Source organism: Macaca fascicularis, chromosome 1 (genome assembly GCF_037993035.2).
Source record: "Macaca fascicularis isolate 582-1 chromosome 1, T2T-MFA8v1.1".
In the NCBI taxonomy this organism is placed as follows: Eukaryota; Metazoa; Chordata; class Mammalia; order Primates; family Cercopithecidae; genus Macaca; species Macaca fascicularis.
The window spans coordinates 106,645,575-106,664,835 of record NC_088375.1 but is presented as its reverse complement, the minus strand read 5'-3'; the positions used below and the strand labels follow the sequence as shown (position 1 = coordinate 106,664,835).

The window sequence follows — 19,261 nt, the reverse complement described above, 5'->3', positions numbered from 1 at the left end:
TTTTAGCAAGGAATAACAATTACATGTGTGTTTCACTGGAAGATAACTCTAACCATGGTGTACAGGATAGAGTAAATCAGAAAGGTACAGTCTGAACTGGGGCATAAAAATAGATGGAAAAAACCAGATGCAAACCAACCAACTACTAGCTAGCTAACCAGCCAGCCAGCCACAGTGAAAAGGAACTAGCAGCACAGGGTGGTGAGCAGCCTGGGGTCAAGGGGCCTTGCCAGGTAGACTTAGAGATGGCTGGAGTCTGGACAACCAGAGCTGGTGATATAGAGTCTACATTATACACCAACAGAAGCATCATTTTTGTGGCTCTTCTAAACGCCCATCAGGAAGCCTTCAAACCATCCTCTACCTGGTCATAGTCAAGGAGAAACTTTCTATATGCAGATATCTCATCTCATCTCACCTCTTAACACCTCATAAGCTCCCGACAGTCTACTTAAGAAGTGAAGAGGCTGGGCGTGGTGGCTCACGCCTGTAATCCCAGCACTTTGGGAGGCCAAGGTGGGCGGATCACAAGGTCAGGAGATCGAGACCATCCTGGAGAACACAGTGAAACCCTGTTTCTACTAAAGATACAAAAAATTAGCTGGGCGTGGTGGCAGGCGCCTGTAGTCCCAGCTACTCGGGAGGCTGAGGCAGGAGAATCGTGTGAACCCAGGAGGTGGAGGTTGCAGTGAGCCGAGATCGCGCCACTGCACTCCAGCCTGGGAGACAGAGCCAGACTTTGTCTCAAAAAAAAAAAGAAGAACACTCAGAACGGCATAGGAGGCTTGTATGAGTAGGTCACTGTCTTTCTCCCCAATTTCTTGACACTACCCTGCCCCATCTCTCCACAATTCAACGCTTTGCTCTGACCAAGTGGAGCTTCTACAGTTCCCTGCATACTACATTGTCTTGAGCCCACCGGTGTCCTGGCAATCTTGCAATCCTTTACAATCTAACTCAGCATCTTCTCCTCTCTGGAGAAGCCTTTCCTGCCCACCTTCTTCTCTGATGCCCCACAGAGTTGATCAGGTGCTAAGGCTGGACCAACCCACTCTCACCCTGCTCTTCTCCCACTGCATCCATTTATATGTTGATGCATTTGTATTTTCAATTTGGTGGAGTCTGCCAGGGCAGAGACCACCATATCTTGTTTATTATTGCAGGACATATCATTGTGCTAAATAATGACTGGACGGATGGATGGGAGGAGAGGGAGGGGAGGGAGCTGTAGAATGTCTCCAGGCAGGTGACAGTGTGGATCTGGATGAATGTCAAGGGGTTAACAAATGGATCGTTGTGCATATTGTGAGAATGAAAGCAATCACAAGAGAAAAGGAGGGCAGACTGAAAACGAGAGAGGATCAAAGGCAGAATCTGGGACTCCTTCAGTTAAGGGTGGCTGGAAGGAGAGGTGCCAGCCAAGAAGGCTGAGGGGTCAGGTGAGGAGGAAGAGGCTTAAGAGACCGCAGGGCCGCAGACACAAAGAGTGGAAAGACTTTCTATCTGTAACTTCAAAACAGGCATGGGGATGGCTCGTGGAGAAATACCACTGACTCATTAAGGCCTCTATAACAAAAAGAGGGCAACAAATCAGGGAAACGTTATTAAAATCAGGACACCAAATTCAAAAGCGCAAAACTTAGGTACAGGCTGAGGTTATAGTTCTCTGCTGACTAGGGGCCGTCAGCAGCTGTCTCAAATTCTGTGCAGGGACAGCTCATTGAAATCACCTGGGGGCTTTAACGCATACTGCTTTAACCACCAGAGGTTCGGATTGGATTGGTCTGGGGCGCAGTGTGGGAGTCAGAGTGTAAAAATCCCCCAGGTGATTCTAAAGAGCAGCTAAACCTGAGAACCACTTCCACACCTCCTGGGTGCCCATAGTCCCCATCCTGCTTCCTCGTGCTCTGGAGCCCATCTGTCATTGCTAGTCCCATCCTGAGGAGAAAGGTACTGCCTGTGTCTACAACTTCCACATCAGAATGTAGGAGTCGGAAGAACTGTCCCTGGCCCCCACCCCCAGGCCAGGCCAGGTATCTGGGGTTGTCTGAGGTCAGAGCTGCATCTCCTGAGTTCCTGGACTCTTAGTCCTACAGCTTTTCTTCTTCATTGCTTACTCCAAACGGAGATATGGGAAACAAGAAACAAAAACATACTCTGTTCTTGGTTCAATTAAGACAAGGCTGTAATTTTTTTAAAAGGAACTTTTCTAAAGAACTAAGAAAAGGGAAGCAGAAAACACAAAGGAGTTCGAAGGATGAATATAGAATAGAATTTTTAGGTTTCTAATCATAGTTTACACTCAGTTGAGACCATCTGGCACAGGCTGGGGAAACCCTTTCCCAGGGTCCTCGCTGCAATTCTGCCCCAGCTAAACTAAGAAGAAAAAGAGGTGATTCCAACCTTAAGACAGAAGGAGCCCTGCTCACAAGGACATTTCAATACATTTGGATTAAAATGATGTACAGGGTGGACGGGCAGTGTTCCCACCAGGCCCTCCAGCCCACCTCCCCTAAAATAAAATAAAATGATGTATAGTGATTAGAATCTTGAGTTATTACACGTGTTTGAGTTTTTACTTTTGCAATGAGGTCCTTCTATATAGACAGTCTCCCCATACTTAAAGTTCTGGGAGATACACAAAGCATGGAGTTGAGAATGCTTTCTTGCAGGATCCTGGGATTAGGCAAAATCTGCAAACTGCTATCATCTTTTGAATCAATGTTTAACTAGGGGGAGAAAGGGCTTGAGCACAGGCCTCCCCTCCCCATACCACCCGCTCCCTTCAAGGGGAGTAACCTTCCAGTCCATTCCAACACCTGGCTGCCCCCAAACCTGAGGCGCCACAGAAACAGAAACAATCGTGGGGCCGCAAGTCGACCCTTCCTGCAGGGAGAATAGCCCCTGACGTGCAGAGCTGGCTCCAAGAGGAAACGAGCCTGAGAAGGAGGAAATGGCAAGAGGAAGCTACACCCTGGCTGCCGATAGAGGCCATTTACCACAGCAGACAACAGAATGCAGGGGACGGGCAGCAGATAAACACTCATTTGCGCCTGGGGCTGAAGCTGAGGACTGACCTGCACTTACTAAAAACATGCGGTTGGTTGGTGTGAAACATTATAGGGGCCCAAAATTTTCCCTTCTCAATCCCCAACTTGCTGCAGGTAATTATGCCATTCACACAAAAACAAGAAAGTTAGCAGAAGACTAAGATTTTCTTTTACTAAATTAATTGTAGTTAGCAGTAAGTATTGCCCTATATAGTCCAGAATGCTCTATGAAAATAGAATTGTCTCTGGAGTGTCTAACTCCCGGCTGTATCGACTAGGTATACACCTGCTAGGTGTATTATGCCCAGAATCTCACTGATGCCTCACTAAGGCAGTGACAGATGTGTTACCCCATTTTCACAGGTGAATACACGGAAGCCACAGTCATGCAGTAGCTATGGTGAGGCCAATTATTACCAACTCCAGAGTCCATGCCTTATGCTCAAATGATTTCATGTAAAACGTTAATTCCAATTTCCAAATAATGTGCCTTTTTCCCTAATCCATTTTAATCCATTTCATGTTTCCAAAACATTAAACTTAGAGCCTCTTAAGACTCTATTTTCCTTCTGACATCAGAAACAGGGGTGTTGGGCAATTTTTTACTCACATCTTTGATCAGTGCTCAAGCTTTTAAAATCACTTTAATATTTTCTTACTGAATAAATCTAAACATCTGAACAAAAGCAAGTATAATTCAGAAACCCTGAAATTTAGCAAGGAGAATAAAGACAAATCAAAACCAGTCTTCATTTGCACTTTTTTCCATAAGGTTTTTTCTGTTTAAATCTCAGGCAAAGATGGACGTAATTTTTTATTTTTTATTTTAGAGATGGGGTCTCACGATGTTGGCTAGGTTGGTCTTGAACTCCTGGTCTCAACCGATCCTCCCACCTTGGCCTCCCAGAGTGCTAGGATTACAGGCACGAGCCACTGGGCCTGGCCAGATGGACATAATAGCTTTTTTTTTTTTTTTAATGGAGACTCGAACAGTGAGGTTCTCTTTTAGATTCGGCTATTTAAACAAACCAACAAAATCATTTGGAAGTAAAAATAAAATTTTAAAAATAATCTTCAACTGGAGCTCAAAAGCTAAAACCACAGCTTGCTGAATGACATGGTATTTTCAGTTGTGTAATTTGGACAAATTATTTAATCTTTCTGAACCTAGGTTTCCTCAACCGTATAAAGAAACCCACTTGCATGGTGGCTCACTTTGTGGCTGGCAATCCCAGTACTTTGGGAGGCCGAGGCATGAGGATCACTTGAGGTCAGGAGTTTGAGACCAGTCTGACCAACATGGTGAAACCCTGTCTCTACTAAAAATACAATAATTAGCCAGGTGTGGTGGCGCATGCCTGTAATCCCAGCTACTTGGGAGGCTGAGGCAGGAGAATCACTTGAACCCGTGAGGCAGAGGTTGCAGTGAGCTGAGATTGCATTCCAGCCTGGGCAACACAGCAAGACTCCATCTCAACAAACAAAACACTTTACAGGGTTGCTGCAAGATTTAGTGAGGTAATGTGGCCAGGCTGGTACCTAGTAAGCTCTCAATTTACAGCTGCATGACATCAACTGCACAAAGAATCCTCATGCTAACTAGCCAATGGGAACTTTTAAAGACCCGTCCAATGCTAACGTTTCAAAGTGCTGGCTAAAACTCCTAATGCTAGACTATGTAGAATATTTCTGCTAAATATTTAGCTAAATATTGTAGCTAGACTAGTTAAAATGTTCCTGTGAATTTAGCAGAAAAACAGAGGTTTATATGAATATTGCCTTGTATTCAGTCATATCTTTTTATGAATAATCCTTTGGATAAATCTCAGTGATAATTTACTCATAAATTCATAAATTCTTAACTTTTAAAAGAGCAAAGTTTTGGGGAGACCCAGGGAGCCTGGGTGCCATAGCGATTTGGCCACAGGAAAGCCATGAAGCCGGCTTCTCTGGGTTTCCTCTGCCCCTGAGGTAGATGCTGGCTCCTATTCTCAACTTCATGGCACTTAATCATGCTTTTCAATGACTTATTTTCTTTGCTGGTGTTAGGTCTGTTTCCCCCTTAGGTTGTGAGGTCCAAGGGCAGAAATCATGTGGGTCTTGTTTCCTGTATGCCCAGAGCTCAGGACAGGGCCTAGTACATAACAAATAAACTCCCAAGAAATATTTGTTGGGTATTCTAAAACAACATATGGGCAGTATTCCACACACCTAAGATACTGTTAAAACCAGGCCTGTAATTCCCATTTCACTGGTAGAAAAAAGGCAATACAGAAATGGCAACACAGATTTAACCACTCCACAGTTTAACTGTGTTCATTAAAATCCTTTCCATCTCCAGAAACGCTGAAACAAGTAAAAAAAATCTCTATCGTTTCTCAAGAAAGATGGGAAATTTCTGAACTCGGACTTGACAATCAGGTACACAAGGAGCAAACTGAATAAAAAAGTAAAAGGTTTAAAAAACAAAAAACAAAAGCCCAGCAGCAAATCTTTTATTTCTAGCTTCCGATAAACTCACTTCCTGTTATTCTGTCCAGCTTCTAACCTATGAGTAGAATAAAAGGTAGAGTCTCTACACTGATTTCGAATATTCGAAATGAAGAAACTTTAAAATCCACAAATAAAATTTTTTTAAAGTTAAGAGCAAAGTATACTTAGATCACTAGTTTAGAAAGTAAGTAATTTGGATTTTTAATAAATTTGAATTTATTTGCCAATTGAATATATTAATTTTGTATTCCTAAATGTATTTTCAGAAATTGTTTAAAACAGGGCATGGAACTTAATACACCCTCAAATATTAAATGCTAGTGATTATTATTACATTTATTCCATGTTGGACAATTTTGACTTCTGAAGACAACATTCTCGGTTGGGTGGAAAGATGCCTCACGTATGGGTGAAGTTTACGGTGGTTTTGCATATGGCATTTCAAGTGTGTCCTAAATGCCATGTGGTGTCGGGGGCAGACCACTCAATGTGGAGTGGGAGATCCGGGTGCTAATTCCTGCTCTGTCTCTTAAAACGTCTCCTGAACACGGGCAAGCCTGAATCCCTTTGATCTTGTTTTTTTTCACCCTGTCACGAGGGGGACAGCATTGTAGTCCCCTAGCTTACAGAGCTCTTGTGGGAATTACATGAAAAAACAAACAAAAAAAAACCCAAAATTATATTCATTTTTATAAAATCACAGCACGTTCCCTCTTATCAGTGCAGCTCTCCAAATAAACAGATGTACGGTATAAACTACCTACTTTAGTTAAAGAAAAAGAATAATAACCCAAGGACAAAGAAAGGTGAATCACAATTAAGCATAAAACTAAGAAAATCCTTTTCCTCAATTTTATGTAAAAGTAAATCCTTTTCCCTATTCCTTTCAAGGCTCTGATGTTTTTTAAAACTCTGACAGTTCATTTTCACTTCCTTTCATTCACAGATTTCATTAGAGGTCACAGTCCAGTGACCTTCAGGGTCACAGCCTGGCCAGGGTACACCCTCCCCACACGGACTGCCTTATCTCTGTAAGCAGAGAAGCAGGAAGCGGAGCCAGGCTTTCCTGTTCCAGCTCGTTTTCATTCTGAAGCCTGTCTTGGCCCTTCCAGTGTGCTGCCGCTACCCTCTGCTCAACTCATTCTGAGACTATACTTACAGAACCTGAGCTTGACACCTCTTCAATCGGTTCTAAACAGAAGGGACAGAGTCTTTCATGTGGGACCAGTTACTCTTCCCAGGCATGAAACCCACAAGATTCAAATAAGGCTCCCTTGAGGCAGCACTCAGCAACTACATTTTTCATTATGGATAGAAGAATGTTTAAGGAAAACTAGGTGAATACATAAAGTTCACAAATAACTCTATATTATTTCTATTTAAGTATCATTTATATCAACTTAATTATGACTAAAAGGGAAAAGTTTGACACTAAGAATGACAGAGTGACTGCTTAGCTCACAAATTGGAATTGTTCTGACTTGAAAAGTTATAAGATTAGTCTTTGGTTTTAGGTGGTTTGCCTTGAATGGCTTGGTTTACACCAGTTTTGTTTTGTTTTGTTTTGTTTTGTTTTTGAGACAGAATTTCGCTCTTCTTGGCCAGGCTGGAGTGCAACGGCACGATCTCGGCTCACTACCACCTCTGCCTCGCGAGTTCAAGTGATTCTCCTGCCTCAGCCTCCCGAATAGCTGGAATTACAGGCATGCACTATGATGCTGGCTAATTTTTTGTATTTTTAGTAGAGACGGGATTTCTCCATGTTGGTCAGGCTGATCTCGAACTCCTGACCTCAGGTGATCCGCCCACCTCGGCCTCCAAAAGTGCTGGGATTACAGGTGTGAGCCACCACACCCGGCCAGCAGTGATTGTTAATTATTGCTTAGTAATTAAACTTTTGGCTCCAATATTGTAGAACTTGAGAAAGTCTTCTACCACAAAATGCAGAATCGCATCATATTTGCATTTTTTTTTTTAAAGACAGAATTTCATTCCTGTTGCCCAGGCTGGAGTGTAATGGCATGATCTCAGCTCACTGCAACCTCCGCCTCCCAGGTTCAAGCGATTCTCCTGACTCAGCCTCCCGAGTAGCTGGGATTACAGGCATGCACCACCATGCCTGGCTAATTTTGTGTTTTTTGTTTTTTTCAGTAGAGACAGGGTTTCTCCACATTGGTCAGGCTGGTCTTGAACTCCCGACCTCAGGTGATCCTCCCACTTCAGCCTACCAAAGTGCTGGGATTATTGGCGTGAGCCACTGTGCCTGGCCTTTTTTTTTTTCCCCCGCTTTGTCGCCCAGGCTGGAGTGCCGTGGCGTGATCTTGGCTTGTTGCAACCTCTTCCTCCCTGGTTCAAGTGATTCTCATGCCTCAGATCCTCAAATAGCTGGGATTACAGGTACACACCACCATGTCCAGCTAATTTTTGTATTTTTAGTAGAGATGGGGTTTCGCTATGTTGGCCAGGCTGGTCTCAAACTCCTGGCCTCATGTGATCTGCCCACCTCTCTTCCAAAGTGCTGGGATTACAGGTATGAGCTACTGTGCCTGGCCATGCTTGCATTTTTTAATAGATTAAACTCCCTTAAGTATGTATTAGATCCTTGGTAAGATGTATGACTCCCATTGTGAATGTTAAAGCTTCTGAAAGTGGCCCCAAAATGTATATAATCATGTTAAAACTGAACATCACATTCTGAGCAGATCTGCACTCATAAATGTCACCTTGCACAGAACTAGAAAAACTATAAAGACTCCTTTAAATTCTAAAACTCTGAAGGATACTAAATCATAAAGGAAGTTACCTAGTCTGACATTAGTTTGGGGTCTAATTTCTGTTTCTTCAAGTCAGCAGGATCTGGTTAAATTGTTTTATCCCTCTTCCCCAATAGACACGGGTTGCTGTATTACAACACTCTCACTGAGTGTGAGATTTCAGTCCCTATTCTGCAGAGCCTGCTTACAAACCTGTTATCATTTGTTGTGCATCATATGGTTCCATGTAACCGTCGTTCTCTCCAACTCTCTCTGCATCCCTTTGACCCTTCGTCCGTTTGGCGTCATAAGGGTCAGCATAGTCTTCTAAAATGATGACCTGTAAAAGAACAAGAGAGGACAGTTGCTAAGGGCCACCATAAACCAAAATGGCAATGGTATCAAAATGGCTACTGACATCTCCTGCATCTCCAAAGAGGTCAAAATCTCTACAACCAGTTCCAGATAGCTTTTGCACTTGATTATGTGTCCCAGTTAGACAAACACCTGATTTTTTTTGGTTGTATAGTTCATTTGCAACAATTCATCTAAACTCTTTCACTTATCCCCAAGGCTCTTTATACCTTCCTTTATTTCCCCAAGCAATAAAACATTTTCTGGGTTAGAGGGTGGCAGGGGTGGATGTGGGGAGTGAAGGGTACCTGTGGCTTTACAGCAAAAAGGGTATGTGGCTTTACCATATACCCTATGAACTGAGTTTTTCAAACTTCAATCCGCTGAGCAGTACAGTCCTAATGAGTCAGTCAGTCATCCACCAGCACTGGCTAGGCACTGTGAGGGAGTCAAAATAAACCTAAGACATGCTTCCTGTCCTCAAGGAGTGGATCACAGCTTCAAAGAGACAGGCTTCATAAATGAGAAATAGATCAGTACTAAACAGTATTGTACGCGTTCTTCGTTCAATAATTCACAGGCAAATTGACTGTCACAGGCTACAGACCAGATAGGGTTTTGATCCCTATCTGGGATCTCCTATTTTGTTTCAGAAAGCATCTGTCTTTCCAAAAATAGAAGGTGCCTGAGGAGGTGATGTGTGACAACATGGGTGACAACACTAGAGGTTAGGGGACCCTTCTCAGGGAGGAAGCTCCAGGCCTTGCTCCACAACCTCCGTTACATTCTCCAAAGAGTTTAGAAATAACACTGGAGTTGGTGAGAATTCAGATACATGAGGAGAAGCGAAGAGGAGGAAACAGCCTGGAAATAGCCTCAGAAACCTCAGACATCCAGAAGTGACAACCATAAAAATAACCAGACAACCACTGCAAGGGACTGTGACTGCGACTGCCATTCACTTAAGCAACATTTATCTTGACTACCCACCATGTGTACTGCAGTTGCAAGATACAGTGAGGAACCTAAGATGATACTCAGCCCTTGGCTTCAAGGTGATTATGATTTAGTCACACAGTCAGGTGGACCACTGAATAACATATGAGCTGGGTCCCTGTCCCATCTTTACACAGCTCTCCACTCAGTGCCTGGCTCAGGGTGGGCATGCTGTATTTACAGCATGAAAAAATGGAGGAGTAAGTAGAAGTGCTCAATGCAGACATACATAGCATGTGTTATGGGCTCTTGACTTCATACAGGGAGGTAACAGGTTTGAAGCCAGGGCAAGAGAATATTAAAGCTCCCATGTTAGGAAATGATCGCCTGGACCGGAGTCTGAAATCTCGGTTTGAGCTCTTTTCTCTTCCCGTTTCACATCGGAGAGAAGATAAAAACAACCAAATCAGACCAACTCAACTCAGCAAGAATGGATGGAGTCCCGTCCTATGTTCACACTCCTTTTCTTAACTTTTCCACACTGGACAGCACCCAGAAAACCTCCAGTGTGTCGGTCGCAGGACACACCCTCTCTTCTCATCTGTAATCTCCTTGAGAGCATTTTCTTGTCATATTCTGTATTCCCCAAAGTCTCTGATGCCCTGTGCCCCTTTTCTCATATGGTTGCTGCACCACAAATACCCATGGAATGAATGAAAGGGCAGCAGTCTTGGAGACTTGCTGAAGCTCCGAGGAGCCCTTTACTCGGTGGAACTGCAGAAAATGATGGAACTTCCAAATCAGTGGAGAAGGCGGTTGGTCAACCCATTTCCTGAAGCTTTGAAATGCATACTTCACAGTCGAGAGGTTACCATTCCTTATGTTCAAGAAGCATAAAAGTCATACACAAGTCTAGCTTTGCAATTCCCCTGAATATCAAAATTAAAATAAACTACACCTATAAAGGGGTCAAATGTAACCAAACAGGAATATCTCATTCAACGACTCTTCTAAACTGCTAACAAAATTCAATGGCTAGTACATTTCTGCAAAGCTCTCCACCCCTAGAATAAGAATTTTTCAAGAATTAAAAAACAGTCTAAGAATTTTAAATGGTCGTTTAGAAGTTCCCGAATTGTGGAGAGAGAAAGGACCTTAGGAAACCTATCCTCACCGCCTCTTAGGTCTAAAGAAGCTTAGGGCTTCGCAGGTGCCCCTTCAACTGAGAAGTGGTCCAAGGGAGGCTGTATTCTTACCGTGTCTTGCTGCTTAATAATCTTGCTCTTGTCCAGCTCTGGCCCCAGGGAGGAAGGGGAAGAGGACGCGGAGGAAGAGGAGCTGGAGCTGGAGCTACTGCTACTGGGATAGTTGCTCTTCCCGTTCTTCTCCTGAGTGTCCACCTTGATGAGCCTGTTGATGTAGGTGCTGCAGCCAGAGCTCTTGGTCGCACCCCGGTGGGGCTCCTCCTCTGTGGCCCGGGAGTTTTTGCGGCCCTTGCCCGCGGCGGCCTGAATCAGACCCTGCAGGCTGTCGCGGGACAGCCGGCTGTCCTTGGGGCCGACGCCGGCCCTGCCGCTCCCCAGCTCGGCCGCTGAGTTCTTGCGGCCCTTGCCAGGACCCGGCCCAGCGCCGCCCGCCTCCGAGTTCTTGCGCAGTTTGCCGCCGCCGCCCCCGGGCTTGGCCCGCTCCGACACGGTCTTCAGGTTCAGGGGGAACTCCTTGAACCACTTGGCCGCCATGAGGGGGCCCGGGCCGGCTCGGCCTAGGAGCGTCGCGGCCGTGGAGGAGGCGAGCGAGAAGGCCCAGCCCAGACACGCAGAGGCGCCAGGGGTCGGGGGCCACTGCATTCCCCGTGACTCGGGCGCTGGAGGCCGCGGCGAGGCCCCGCGACGGCTGCTCCGCGCGCACCCGTCCGGCCGTCGCCCACGCCCGGCAGGGTGGGGTCCTCACGGCCCGGGGCGCCGAGCGGGCGGGCGCTAGCCTCTGCTCCGGACACGGCAGGCGACAGGCACGACGCACGGGGGCCCCGCCCGGGCTCGTCTTCAACGCCTGCCCGTCCCGAGGACGCTGTAGCTCTCGGAGACAGCGGGCGCCGGGGTCTTCCCCCTGCTCTTTGCTCCCGCTGTGGGAGAGGCCAGGCCCACGGAAGCCCCCTGCGGCCCAGCCCACGCTCCCAGGGACCAGAGGGGACCGAGCGGAGGCGGCGGGAGTGTCCTCGGCGCCGCGACAGACGGTGGACGGACGGCGGACGGCCCATCAACTTCGCGCGCCCCTCCCCTCCGCGGCTGGCGCCTCCCAGCCCCGCCACCTCCTGCCCAGAGCCAGGGGCGGCGGGGTGAGCGCCACGGGAGAGGCGGGTCCGAGGCTACGAGGTCGGGAGAAAGGGGCGGCGGCCGCACGTGCGAACCGGCCGCGCCCCACTGTGCGGAGAGCTCCCTGCTGCCGCCGACAGCCCGCGTCTGCACGGAGCCGGTCTCGGCCGGGCGCTGCCTTCACACGCGCCCAGGAGTGTGTCACGTGCGCCGCTCACCCCCAGGAAGGAAGCCCCTTGGCCGCACTGCGCTAGGCGCCCCTCGCCCACCTACTCCGCTGCACTCTTTCTGCAAACGTTATTTTTGGCGGTAGGGCAGAGGTTGCGGGCTGAGGGTCGGGCGCAGGGACAACGGTCGCCAGCTCCTGCGCTAGTTCCGTTACTCTCCCGCGGCACAAGGTCCTGGGCGCCGCGAGGCTCTTATCCCCGTGGCCGCTGGGGATTGGCTGCCGGCAAGCCCCGCCCCGTGCCCCCGGGCTCTGAGGGGGCGGAGCGCGGAGGGAGAAGGCGCGAAGGCTGGGCGTCGCGACCGCAGGTGGACGCGCGTGGCCCGCGAGACGAGGTATGACTTGTTCCCAGGTCCCGGGCTGCCGGGCGAGGGTTGGGAGGGAGGGGCGTCGGCAGGCAGCTATGGAAAACGCCCTCGTCCCGATGGACGGGGGAAAGGGGTCGCTGTTCCCGCGGGGACGTCGCTCGCTCGCGCCGGGTGGGAGCGGCCCTCCTAGTCCTTATTTGTGCAGGCGGGGAGCGCCATGTGCAGAACTGTGGCCTCTTTATGGGAAAAGACGCCTGTGCCATTCCTCCGTCCCTTTGAAGCCCTTTAAAAACTTTCTGAGGCCGGGCGCGGTGGCTCACGACTGTAATCCCAGCACTTGGGAGGCCGAGGCCGGCAGATCACCTGAGGTCAAGAGTTCGAGCCCAGCCTGGCCAATATGGTGAAACCCGGTCTCTACTAAAAATACAAAAATTAGCTGGGCGTGGTGGTACGCGCCTATAGTTTCAGCTACTCAGGAGGCTGAGGCAGGAGAATCGCTTGAACCCGGGAGGCAGAGGTTGCAGTGAGCTAAGATCGTGTCATTGCACTCCAGCCTGGGCGACAGAGCGAGACTCTGTCTCAAAAAGCCAAAAAAAAACTTTATGGTTTAGAAAACGAAATTTAAACTTAGTTTGCTGAACAGAAATCTTTTAGTTTAGCAAACTAAATGTGCTGCAGGAGCTGAGCAACACTGAGTCCTTATATACAAGTCATGGAAACAGAATGATCCCGGCTGTGGACGGCCTCATTTGTGTGGGTGGTGGTTTGTGAGGTTGGAAAGCTGAAGAAATGCGTGCTCATACTGACCGTTCTTGAAAATGCGTATTGACATTTTTTAAAGCTTTATTGAGATATAATTCACATACCATAAAATTCACCTGTTCTAAGTGTGCACCTCAAGTGTTTTCAGTATATTTGGTGTGTTTATAGTACAACCATCACAACAATCTAATTTTAAAACATCTCCATCCCCCCCAAAAGAGATCTCCTGTCAGTTAGCAGTCACTCCTCATTTCCCTCTCTGCCTCCCCAATCCTGGACAGCCACTAATCTACTTTCTGTCTTTACTGATTTGTCTATTCAGAGAGGTGGAATCATGGAATATGTGGCCTTCTTTCCCTTAGCATCATTTTTGAGATTCATCCAGGTTGTATAGCATGTATTACTACTTCATTGCTTTTACATCGCCAAATAATATTCTATTGTATTGCTATACCGCACTTCATTCATTCATCAGTTGATGGATATTTGGATTGTTTTCACTTTTTGGCTATTATAAGCAACACTACTATGAATATTTGTGGAAAAGTCTTTGTGTGGACACATATTTGAATTTCTCTTGAATAGTTACCCAGGAGTGGACTTGCTGGGTCATATGGTAATTCCCTGTCTAACTTTTTGAGAGCCTACTAAACTTTTCCAGAGTGGCTGCACCATTTTACATTCCTACCAGCATTAAGTTAAGGACATGTTTCTTCATGTCCTTAACACTTGCTAGAAATACAGGATGTTATCTGTATCTCTTGCTTTTAGCCACCCTGATTGATATGAAGTGTTATCATTGTGGTTTTGATTTGCACTTTCCTAATGGCCAAAGATGCAGAGCATCTTTTCATGTGCTTATTGGCCATTTGTATATTTTTGGAGAAATATCTAGCAGATCCTTTGCTCACTTTTTAATCGGTTTATTTGTTGTCTTTGTTGGTGAGTCGTAAGAGCACCTTATATATTCTTTAGGTCTTTTTAAAAACACAAATAAAGCCTGGCCAACATGGTGAAACCTCGTCTCTACTAAAAACACAAAAATTAGCCGACGTGGTGGTGCGTGCCTGTAGTCCCACCAATCTGGGAGGCTGAGGTGGGAGATTCGCTTGAACGTGGGAGGCAGAGGTTGCAGTGAGCCAAGATCGCACCATTGCACTCCAGCCTGGGCGACACAAAAACAAAAAAACAAAAAGCAACAACAAAAAAAACGCAAATAGGATACTTCTCCAGACCAAACAATAGATTGGAAAGAAACTCAGCACTTTGGAATCATACGGTCATATGGTTTGGATTCACAACAAAAACAGGCTTCTCCCATTTGTGAGCATGGGTACTAAGTGATCTTAGCCAGATACTAGGTCATCACCTCTGCACCTCCGGGACTTCATCTGTAACGTGGGTTAACAATGTCTCCCTCTTAGAGTTTGAGTGAGGATTAAATGAGAATGTGTATTAGCTGCTTAGCATAGTACCCGGCAGGCCCTTAAAGGCATCTTGGACAGATTTATGCTGGGCCTTGGCTTGGGAGGTCTCAGTGCCTGTTCTGTTCTAGAAGCCCATAGGCTTTTCCAGGGATTACCAGGAACTGGGACTAACATCCTTTATCTCTGATTTTGCCTACAAACCTCTCTCCATTTTTATCCATCCATACCTAAGTCTTTTAATTATCCGAACTACTTTTAGTTCTTTTTTTTTTTTTTTTTTTTTTTTTTGACACGGAGTCTTGCTCTGTGCCCCAGGCTGGAGTGCAGTGGCGCGATCTCGGCTCACTGCAAGCTCCGCTCCCCTGGGTTCACGCCATTCTCCTGCCTCAGCCTCCCGAGTAGCTGGGACTACAGGCGCCCGCCACCTCGCCCGGCTAATTTTCTTGTATTTTTAGTAGAGACGGGGTTTCACCGTGTTAGCCAGGATGGTCTCGATCTCCTGACCTCATGATCCGCCCGTCTTGGCCTCCCAAAGTGCTGGGATTACAGGCTTGAGCCACCGCGCCCGGCCCGAACTACTTTTAGTTCTATTTAGAATTGGTTGCAGCTAAAATGGTTGTTCTCTCCTACAGCTGGGAATAATTTAGAGAAAAGAGTTACTGTTTTATTTTAAAATTTAATGTTTTAATTTATGTTTTCTGTAAAGTACAGGAAAAAAAATCCCTTTAAAATGACTTTAACAGCCTTGTTATCTGTAGAAAGAGAACCAAGGCTTTGGAATCACAGGACTGAGTTACCTCAGTATCTTTTATAATTTTATAAAATCACCTGATATCCTTGAGCTTTGGTTTTCTCATTTGTAAAATGGGAAGATAATACTCACGGAATTGTAGGAAAGTGCCCGTGAAAACCATAAAAATAAACACAATAACTACCATTGAGTTCTTGACACCTGGCAAGTGCTTTAAGTGCAGTGTCTCAGTTCACTGCCATGATCTATGACATGGGTGTTTTGATTCTGATTTGACAGTTGAAATTTGCCCAAGGTCTCTGGACTGGACTCACAGGTGCATCTAACTCCAAAAGTTCTGTTATTTCCACAGGCCAGCCACTGTGCGGAGCTGTGTGTGGTTTTAAAGTTGCTCATGCTATCTGTATTAGTTTTCTATTTGCTTTCATAACAAAATACTACAACCTTAGTGGCTTAAACAACACAAATATTATCCCACAGTTCTGTAAGTCACAAGTCTGTCACACGTCTCAGTGGGCTAAAATCAAGGTTTCGACAGGGCTGTGTTCCTTCTGGAGGCTTTAGTTGGAGAATCCATTTCCCTGCCTTTTCCAGCTTCTAGAGGCTGCCAGCATTCCTTGGCCTGCAGCCCCTTCCTCCATCTTCAAAGCCAACAACAGTAGTCCAGTCCTTCTCATATCACATCACTTTGAAACTTTGTTTCAGTTGTCACCTCTCTCTCTCTCTTTTTTTTTTTTTTGAGATGTTGTCTCACTCTGTCGCCCAGGCTGGAGTGCAGTGGCCCAATCTTGGCTCACTGAAACCTCTGCCTCCCGAGTTCAAGCAATTCTCCTGCCTCAGCCACCTGAGTAGCTGGGATTACAGGTGCCTGTCACCACACCCAGCTAATTTTTGTATTTTTGGTAGAGACAGGTTTTCGCCATGTTGGCCAGGCTGGTCTCGAACTCCTGACCTCAGGTGATCCACCCGCCTTGGCCTCCCAAAGTGTTGGGATTACAAGCGTGAGCTACCGTGCCGGGCCTGTTTTGTCAGTTGATGGGCAACCTTAACTCTATCTGCAACCTTGCCATGAATCTAATCTATTCACAGATTCTAAGGATTAGGATGTAGACCACTTTTGGTTGGGGGAGGGGGGCATTATTCTGCTTACCACAGTACCTATTCAGTGGTTACATGATGGTGAACTATCCTGGCATTCCTCTAACTGTGGCCGGTTGGGTTTGCAGGAGATCCTGTTGGAAAGCAACTGCAGCATGTAAGTCACTTCCTTTTGCTAATGAACAAGCCTTGCTCCATCCCCCAGCCTTCTCTTTCTCCCGTTCCTGTCTCACCATGCCCCGGTCTTAAGACTGGCATCTCTTGCCAGTCAATCCTAACCCTAAGTATACTTTAACTGTTAGTGAATTAAAAGGTCTAGTGAAGGTCTTCCTGGCTTGGAACCTGATTCTGGGAGGAGGAAGGGAAGTCCTTGGTCAGGAAGGGGAATGGAGGTTTATGCAAGGCCCCTCTGGTTATGCCTAGCACATGTTTCCTTTTGTCGGAGTCTGAGCTTGGGAGGCTCGATGCTGACACCTGTGTTTGACAGGTCCTGGAATAGTAGTGACCCCCAACTGTCTGCTAAACTGTTTGGGAAGAATGGAGTGTTGGAAGAGCAGAAATCTCCAGGTAAGTTAGGCTGGGGGATTTGCTGGTGCTGGAACTCTCATCCTACAACTTGGATCCCAGTTAATGGTTCCCAGTCTACCCAGTTTCTGTTCAGTGTGAAACTTGGGATCTGCCTAAATTCTGCTTTTCCTCCAGTGAGCCACCATGTTTCCTGTCTCATAGTGGATGTGACGCCTGCCACTGCTGCGATGCAGACCCTTACTCCCTGGTGCACCTGCTGCACCTAATCCCGTGCTTCTGTTTCACTTGTGCCTTCTTCCAATTTTCCCTCTACCATCTCCAAAGTGATCTTTCTGAAACCGAGGTCTATTGACACCCCCTAACCGGTTACAGCCCTCACCCATATCACCCAGCCAGTGGAATAAACTGTGACTGCTGTGGTACAACCTTCTGTTATTTCATAGTTTGGCCTCACCTGCCTTTCTAGCCTCCTCTCTCACCACTCATTGCATGCAGTGTGCAATCCACCTGGCACCTAGTCCTGGCTGTGAGCAATTTCCCAAATGTGCTGAGCTTTTTCGTATCTCCATGTCCTGGCATGGGCTGTTCCCTCTGCCTGGATTCCCTTCAGCCTGCCTCCTGCATTCCCCTGGGTCCCTGCATGCTCCCCACTGTCAGCTTAGTGTTAACTCGGGAAGCACAACCCCATGGGTCCTGAAACACTTCATAATTACTTCTCTGATTGCAAGCGCTGAATTCCTGGTGTGCCCATGGCTCTAGGTCCCTGCAGAGTGATCCCCTGCTGGGGGGAAGGCAGGGATATGCACGGCCAGCACTTATCATGGACCACTCCTTAATATTGATAAGTATTGCTGAATGATTGGGTACAGTATAGCCATTCAGTGTTCACGGGGGTTGGGGGATGTTTGTAGGGGTGTATGTGCATGGAAATATTTTAACATTGAAGAAAAAGTGAAGTCAGGTGCAGTGGCTCACGCCTGTAATCCCAGGACTTTGGGAGACTGAGGTAGGAGGATTGCTTGAGCACAGGAGTTTGAGACCAGGCTGGGCAACATAGAGAGACCCTATCTCTACCAAAAAAAAAAAAAAAAAAAAAAAAAGCCAGTTATAGTGGCATGTGCCTGTAGTCCCAGTCACTTGTGGGGCTGAGGTGGGAGGATTGTGTAGACCTGGGAGGTCGAGGCTGTAGTGAGCCATGATCATACCACTGCACTCCAGCCTGGGTGACAGAGCATGACTCTGTCTCAAGAAAGAAAACAAAAAGAAGAAAGAAAGAAATACAAAAAGTGACTTATGTGTTCTGACTCTTCTGAATCCTGTAACCGTATGTATGCCTGCCATTTAATGCTGTTTTTCTTCTTAGGATTCAAGAAAAGAGAGACAGAGGTGTATGTTGGCAATCTTCCACTGGATATTTCTAAGGTATTCTTCACAATAGGCTGTTTATCTTCCTTGGCCTTCCTATATGACTTAGTAACCTGCCAGTAACTTAATTTCCCCAGTTTTTAAAGATGTTTGAGAGCTATGATAGTGCAGACAGTCACTGGTTGGTGACTAGGGTAACCAATACATCACAGTTTGCCTCGGACTTTCCCAGTTTTAGCACTGAAATGCTAAACTGGCATCCCGGACAGTTAGTCCCACTCTTTACCCCTGTATACCTGGAGGGTTGGTCAACCTTCTTGTCACTTTGGGTTGAGGCAGCTTCTTTTTAGGAAGGGACCTTGTTAGGGCTCAGCTGCTGATCCTTTGGTAATGGGGAGTTGTTGGTTTCAGCCAAAAAAAGTGACACCTATTTGACTTTGAAATGAGCTGGTTAGGTCAGTGCTGTGTTAGTGGGACTTAGAGAGTAGAATGTAAGCAATCCTATTTTTGACCCCAGGCACCTTGCTGTCTATTTGGAGAGGCCAGACCAACAAACCTGAAATAATTATAAAACAATATAAGTGCTTAAATTTTGTAGTAAGTATATTTGAAATACAGATGAAAGGAGAATGAAAGTGTGATCTATTGAATTGAAGCACCGCCTGACTTTTTTTTTGGTCATCTACTACATGCAAAATATTGTGCCCCCAGTTTGTCATGCTTAAAGATAAACAGCCTAGTCCTTGCCCTCAAGGAGCTCAATCCTGGAAGAAGGATGAGAGAAACTAACCTTTGTGGATCCCCTGCAGCATGCCAGACATTTTTCACAATTTTCTTGTCTCCATTTTCCCTTGCTAACCAGTTCCACTCAATCATCTCCGCCCAGTTGTACTTTATT

The 19,261-nt window shown here is 46.5% G+C and overlaps 2 protein-coding genes across 11 annotated transcripts in view; one reads left to right on the top strand and one right to left on the bottom strand.

Annotated features, from left to right (window-relative positions):
- Positions 1–11,818, bottom strand: part of SHE (Src homology 2 domain containing E) — a 32,169-nt gene extending 20,351 nt beyond the window's left edge. For all 7 annotated transcript variants that reach the window (XR_012414286.1, XR_012414288.1, XR_012414287.1 and 4 more), the window contains exons 1-2: positions 10,843–11,818; positions 8,510–8,636 (exon numbers count right to left, since the gene is read on the bottom strand). Coding sequence is in view for 3 of the 7 variants with exons in the window: in XM_005541665.5 (XP_005541722.2) it covers positions 8,510–8,636; positions 10,843–11,433 (718 nt within the window). In the remaining 4 variants the exon portion in view is untranslated. The remainder of the gene's footprint in view (positions 1–8,509; positions 8,637–10,842) is intronic.
- Positions 11,625–19,261, top strand: part of TDRD10 (tudor domain containing 10) — a 54,257-nt gene continuing 46,620 nt past the window's right edge. For 3 of the 4 annotated variants that reach the window (XR_012414297.1, XM_005541668.5, XM_073994620.1), the window contains exons 1-4: positions 11,625–12,459; positions 16,599–16,627; positions 16,958–17,037; positions 18,362–18,420. Coding sequence is in view for 3 of the 4 variants with exons in the window: in XM_005541668.5 (XP_005541725.1) it covers positions 16,626–16,627; positions 16,958–17,037; positions 18,362–18,420 (141 nt within the window). In the remaining variant the exon portion in view is untranslated. The remainder of the gene's footprint in view (positions 12,460–16,598; positions 16,628–16,957; positions 17,038–18,361; positions 18,421–19,261) is intronic. The other variant, XM_005541666.4, reaches the window with a different exon arrangement.